A 6715-nucleotide genomic window follows, 5' to 3' on the forward strand; every position below is an offset into this window, starting at 1 on the left:
AAATAAACTATTGGGACTACTTCAAAGTAAAAATTTTCTGCACAGCAAAGGATACAGCCAACAAAACTAAAAGATGACCTGCTGAATGGGAGAAGATATTTGCAGATGACATCTCCAATAAAGGCTTAGCATCCAAAATATATAAAGAACTTCTAAAACTCAACACCTCAAAACGAAATAATCCAATTTAAAAACAGGTGGAAGACATGAGCAGACATTTCTCCAAAGAAGACATGCAGGTGGCCAATGGACACGTGAAAAGATGCTCAACATCCCTTACCAGGGAAATACGGATCAAAACTACAAGATACCACCTCACACCTCTCAGAATGGCTAACCAACAACACAAGGAAAATCAGATGTTAGCAAGGTGTGGAGAAAAAGGAACCCTTCTGGGATGCCTGGGTGGCTCGGTCGGTTAAGCGTCTGCCTTCAGCTCGGGTCACGATCCTGGGGTTCTGGGATCGAGCCCCGCATCAGGCTCCCTGCTCAGCTGGGAGTCTGCTTCTCCCTCTGCCCTTGCTCCTGCTCCTTCTCTCTCCCTAATAAATAAATAAAATCTGGAAGGAAGGGAGGGAGGAAAGAAGGAAGGAAGGAAAAGGAACCCTCATGCACTGTTGGTGGGATTGCAAACTGGTGCAGTCACTGTGGGAAACAGTATGCAGTCTCCTCAAAAACTTAAAATAGATCTATGTTATGATCCAGTAATTCCACTCCTGTGTATTTACCCAAAGAATACAAAAACACCAATTCAAAGAGATACATGCCCCCTATGTTTATCCCGGCATGATTTACAACAGCCAAAATATGGAAGCAGCCCAGTCGTCCATCAACAGATGAATGGATAGAGAAGATGAGGTATGTATAGTCCACGGAATATTACTCCAGCCATAAAAAAGAGAGAAATCTTGCCGTTCGCTACAACACGGATGGAGCTAACGGGTATAACGCTAAGTGAAATAAGCCGGCCGGAGAAAGGCAAATACCATTGGATTTCAGCCATACATGGAATTTAGGAAACAAAACAAATGAACAAAGAAAACAAGAGAGAAACCAAACCGAACCAAACCAAACCAAAAAAAACCCAGTCTTAACTACAGAAAACAAAGGGCTGGTCAGCAGGAGAGAGGTGGGTGGGGGGTGGGGGCACTAGGTGGAGAGGATTAAGAGTACACTTGTCATGATGAGCACAGAGTAACAGGTAGAATTGTTGAATCACCGTATTGTACACCTGAAACTAATAGAACACCATATGTGAACCATGCTGGAATTAAAAAAAAAACCAAAAAACTTCTTAAACACTGAAGAACAATCTTATGTCTGGTTCCATCACTTAACAGTGGAATGACCTTGGGCAAGGGACCCAGTGTCTTCATGCCTCAGTGTCCCCACCTATAAAGAGGATGATAATCGTCCTTATAGAACCATTAAGGTAAATGTTCAATAAATGATTTTTTTTTTAAATCCCAAAGATCGGTTAGGTGCAAAAGCCAGGCTGTGGGATAAGCTCTTCTGTGTGAAGCGGGGAGGGGCGGGGGGTTGCTGCCCAGCTGGGCAGAATGTGCAGCTGAACCCCAGAAGGATCTTAATGACCAGGCTTTTGGGGGTGGTGGCTGGTGGGAACTGGGGTGGGAGGACCACACTGGATAACACATCTCGCGTTTGATTTTAACTTTGCATTATCTGTTACTTTTTCAGAAAATAACTAATGCAGGTGGGGGAGCTGAGGTGGGGAAGATGCATGGCGGTGAGGGGGAAGGAACGGAGAAGGACACTTCAGGAACAGGCACCTGGGGGGAGGGGTCCCACCAGCCCTGGCTCTGGCCATCACCCCAGCCCATTATGACCTCCCTGGCTGTGCCCAGGCCTTTGTGACAGGCACTCTTGAGGCGGACCTGTGAGCCATGACAGCTAGAGGGCCCTCAATAAGAGGGTGGCAGGTCGGGCCAGGCTAGAGCCTGGACCTGGGGTAAGGAAGGGGTTACAGGGAGTTATGGAGGGGCCCAAAACCCTGGGCCCCTGTGGCCACTCCCACCCCCAGTGCCCCCAGCCGTCAGCTTCAAGCAGCCACGGAGGATGCCTGGATTCACCCTGCCAGGGCTTTGTAAGGTGGCCCTGCCTTGTGCCTCTCAGCTCCACTGACTCCATAGAGTCTGCCAGGCCTTTCCCACCTCCGGGGGCAGGGGGTGGGGGGCCCAGTGTCGGGGGTGAGGTACCTGGGAACTTTATGGCAAGCGAAGAGGGCGAGATGCAGCGACAGAGACCGAGAGACCCAGTGGGGGCAAGACAAGCACAAGTGGAGGCAAGGCTGGGGTGGGGCTGGCCCCTGCACTCAGGGCGAGAGCAAGGGGCACCCAGGCAGGGGGGGTCCCCCAGCTCAGGGCCCAGACCCTGCCCTTGCCCACCCCTGCCAACGGGGTCAGGAACCCCGGCCTCGCCCAGGGCAGCCCCCTCCCCTCTCCAGAGCATGCCCCTGGATCCTGCAGAGCAGTCCTTCCTCCAGCTGGAGCAGGAAAACCAGAATCTGGTGAGTGAGGAGCCCCTGTGGAATCAGCCCAGGCTCAGAGCCCATCTGTGCAATGGGCTCGCAGCTGTTTGCAGCTACGACAAGCAGACCCGTCTCTCTCTCTGCCCCCACCCATCCCCCCACCCCGCAGAAAAGACAGAACCAGGACCTGCGGGAGCAGCTGGGGGCCCTCCTGGGGCCAGGGCAGCAGTTCCTACCCCTGTGCACAGAGCACACAAGCTGCACAGCCCTGGCCTGGGTGAGTGCACGGCGGATGCCCAGCCGTGACAGGACGGAGGGCAGCTGTGACTCCATGTGCCACAGCCCCACCCCGGCTCTCAAGAAGTCCATGACCACAGGTGCTGCCCATGGCCTCGGGGCTGACCCCAGGACTCTTCCACAGCCCCCCGAGCAGGCCAGTACCGGGCCCCTGGAGGACAGGGCACCCTTGCAGCTGCTGCGGCGGGAGCTGTGCCGGGGGGAGGAGTCCTTCGTGCAGCAGTCACAGGTAGGTCCCTGGGAGCCGGGCCAGGGGAGGGCGCTCTCTGTACAGCAGTCCTCAGTGGCAGGAGGAAGGAGCTAACACCGTTGGCCCTGCCTGTGCCCACACTGTGCCCCTCCCCAGAATGAGCTGCAGCAGATCCGACTGTCCTTTGAGAGGAAGAAGATGGCCATTACCGAGGTGCCTGCCCAGCTGGGGTGGAAAGGCCTCTGGGGAACCCACCTGGTGGGACACATCTTGGAGGTGACCCTGCCCCTCTTCTCCCTCCAGGTGTGGGACGGCGTGGCCGAGGTGCACATGGCTCTGAACAACCAGGCTACGGGGCTCCTGGTAGGTCCCCTGAGGGTGACCCCTGAGGCTGAGGGGAACAGGGAGTAGGAAGAGGATGCTGGGGTGCGGGGGAGCATTAAGAAGCAGGGGAATACGGCAGAGGAGTTGGGGTGAGAGGACCTGTTCTACCTCCTCTGTCCCCCAGAACCTCAAGAAGGACATCCGGGGAGTACTAGACCAGATGGAGGACATTCAGCTGGAGATTCTGGGGTGATGTGCAGGGTCAGGGGCCTGGGGGTCCTGGCTGAACTGGGAAAGGGGCAGCAGGTGTCCTGACCAGGACGGGATGGCTCAACCCCGGACCCTTCCCCAGTTCCACTGAACCAGACCCAGGGGGCAGGGCAGGCTGGGGTTGGGGGTACACATGGCCCTGATGGTGCACCCCTCCCCCCATCCAGGGAGCGGGCCCAGTGCCGCTCCCAGGCCAGGAAGAAGCAGCAGATGGCGTGCGTAGCGGTAAGCCCCCCTGCCCACACCCCAGTCTCACCCTGGAGGCCCCTCTTATGGGAGGGGATGTGGGCTTCAGTGAAGGAGGCCCCAGGGCGGGAGCCCCAGCAGGAGCCAGGTGACCAATTATCCCTGAGAGGTGGCTGCAGGTGCCTGTCCTGGGTAAGAACTCACAGCACAGGGAAACTACCCTCCCCCGCCCCAGCCCAGCCCCTGCTCCCCATCATGGGGTCAGGCTCTGACCCAGCCCCTCCCCTGCAGAAGGCAAGGCCGCAGCAGCTGGGATGTTCGGAGGGCCTCAAAGGCCAGCTCTGGTAGGTGGCTGCGTGAGTGCACGGCCGAGCCTAGTCCCTGGGGACCATCCCCGAGGGCACCCCCGCCCCCTGACCACCGACGCCCGCAGGCTGCTGGCCCTGAGGCTGCTGCTGGGCGCCCTACTGGCCTGCACCGCTGCCTACGTGTACGTGGTGGGACCCCACGCCTTTCGAGGGGCTGGTGCCTCCCCTGCTGAGCCGCGCCGCTGTCTGGAAGCTCCGGGCCCTGCTGGGCCCATTCCTGCGCCTGGAGGTGGACGACTTCCTGCCCTTCTAGGCCGGAGGCCCAGCGGCCCCAGCGAGAAGGAGGCCAGGCGGCCGGCGTGGCCCCAGGTGCCCAGCGGCCGCGCTGGCCCCTGCCCACAGCACTGCCGCACACCGTCCCTGCCAGGAGCTGCGGAGAAGGGTGGAGGCGGGGTCTGTCCTGAGGGCTGGGCCTGCTGCTGGACATATAGTCGTGACACACACACGGTGCGTGTGAGCTTGTTTCCATGGAAACGGGGTGGGTGGCGCAGGCAGGGGGTTTTGCCGCCTTCTGAGGCCAGTCTCACACCAAGGTTTCCTCAGGGAGGGGCCTCTCCCTTAGGGCCTATATGCCCCATCCACCTGCTGGCCAGGCGGCCCCTCCAAGGGAAGCCCCCAGCCCACCCCGGGCCACCAGGGAGGGCTCTGAGCAGAGGGTGTCACAGGACAGTCTCCACTGAAATTGAGGACCAGGGGTCCTCGGGCCTCATCCCTGGGGCCAGGCCCGATCAGCAGACCTCAGGGATCAGGTCTCGGCCCTGAATCTGCTGACCCACCAACTTGGCACCCCTTGCATAACCCTCCAGCCCCATCTGGCCTACCACACCACCCTCTCCACACTCAACCGGCCACCACTCTCCACCACCTCCCATCCTGTCCCCTCCCCAACCCAGGATCCCTGTCCAGTCCAGCCTCCTGGCATTGCCCCAAGGCTCGGAGGACAGGGGGACCACGTTGGTGGACAGAGCTGTGGAGGTAAACACCAAAAATTTTATTTAGGGCATTAAATTGGGGTGGGGAAATACCTTTGAGAACAATAGAGAATAGCTCTATGGCTCACTCATCCCAAGTGGGAGAATTAGAGGCACCGCCCAGGCAGAAAAGGGCCAGCCCAGAGTCCCGCCCTGCCTCCGGGGGCGTCCAGGCCCGTGCTGGCTGGCAGGGACTGCAGGGCATGGGGTAGTGGGGCCCTCTGAGCTCCCCAGGTGCCGCATCTCGGAGTAAAAGAGTGAGGAAGATGGCGGGCAGGGCTGGGCAGAGCGGTCACCAGGAACACACTGGCCTGGCAGGGTTCCTCCCCGCCCTGGCAGGCCCGGATGGCTCACCAGGCCAGCGGCTCCAAGAGGTTAAGGCATCTGTTCATGTGCTGGGTGTGGGAGGAGGGAGTGCAGCGACCTGCAGGGGCAACCTGAGACCCCCACCCCAGCCCAACCCGCAGAGGCCTGGCTCCCTGGGGAGGAAGTGGCGTCTAAAGTGCTAGGTCAGGCAGGGGAGGGGCAGTGTGCTGGTCCCAGCAGCTCCGGGGCCCCTGCCTGGGGAGTGGAACCCCATGCAGCAGGTGGGGACTTCCTGAGGTGGGTGGGCACAGGGTTACAAGCCCCAGCGGGCTGGGAGTCAGTCAAGGTGCGGCTGGTGGAGAGAGGACCCCCAGCCCCCGGCCCAGGGTCTGTGGCTGCCTGGCTTCCTGGGCTGTCCTCTCGGCCCCAGAACTGCCTACTTGGTGTCCCGCTCAGGCCCCGAGAGACTGGGGAAAAGGCTGGAGGCAGCTGAGTGCAGGCGGCACATAGTCCCTCGGGGGGGTACCCCAGCGGCCGGGCTCCAGGGGGCCCGCAGCGGCGGGCGGTCCTCGGGGAGGCCAAGGTGGCATAGGTGCAGGCCGGGGGGCACCCTGGGCTGGCCACGCCGGCCCCATCCACGGCTGCAGGTGCCGATCCGCCCCCTGGGGGGCCGCAGCGTCCCATGAGAGAGAAGCAGAAAGGTGGAGGTCAGCATGGGGCAGAGCAGCCCAGGGCAGGGTCCAAGGTCCAGCTAGCCTCCTGCGTTGGGCCAGCCCCCGCCCCAGATCCTCCCAGTCTTTGCCCTGGCTGTCTCAGCCCTAAAGAGCCATGGATTCCCAGTGCCCCCACCCCCAACATCTGGCAGCAGGGGTTTGGGGGGGTAGGGGAGGCTCAGGTGGCCAAGAGGGTGAGTTCCAGTGAGTGTAGCTGCAGGAGGTGGCAATGGCCCCCACAGGCCCTCCGCCGATGGGTGGCCTCCTAGGCACCCCCTACTCTATCTCCCCCAACAGCTCTTGGGTTCCCAGGGGGTTCCCAGGGGGTCTGGGGCGGCTGCAACCCCAACCTTTCTTCAAATGCGCTGTTAACCACAGGGATGCGCAGACCCATGGGAGCCTCATGCTTGTCAGCCAAAGACCCATCGGCCAGCCCCCACCTCCCAAGCTTCCAACTCCGCTTTAAGTCAGTGAAAAAAACCCACGAAGAATGCCCGTATGCCTGGCCAACGCCTGTCCCAGAGCTGACCCACTCTGCTCCCACCCCCGGAGCCCCTGCATTGCAGCAACAGCCCTGGCCTTGCTCAAGGAAAGGAGCGAAA

General features: G+C 60.1%; 1 protein-coding gene across 1 annotated transcript; it reads left to right on the forward strand.

Annotated features, from left to right (window-relative positions):
• Positions 1 to 1887: 1887 nt before the first annotated feature.
• CCDC188 (coiled-coil domain containing 188) lies at positions 1888 to 4487 on the forward strand. The gene is given in 10 exon segments (XM_047697322.1): positions 1888 to 2527; positions 2658 to 2765; positions 2910 to 3014; positions 3132 to 3188; positions 3279 to 3338; positions 3484 to 3548; positions 3737 to 3794; positions 4047 to 4099; positions 4189 to 4255; positions 4257 to 4487. Coding segments are annotated over 10 exon segments (1227 nt in total). The 5' UTR covers positions 1888 to 1993; the 3' UTR covers positions 4377 to 4487.
• Positions 4488 to 6715: the final 2228 nt, after the last annotated feature.

The sequence above is a fragment of the Lutra lutra genome, chromosome 12 (assembly GCF_902655055.1).
Source record: "Lutra lutra chromosome 12, mLutLut1.2, whole genome shotgun sequence".
NCBI lineage: Eukaryota > Metazoa > Chordata > Mammalia > Carnivora > Mustelidae > Lutra > Lutra lutra.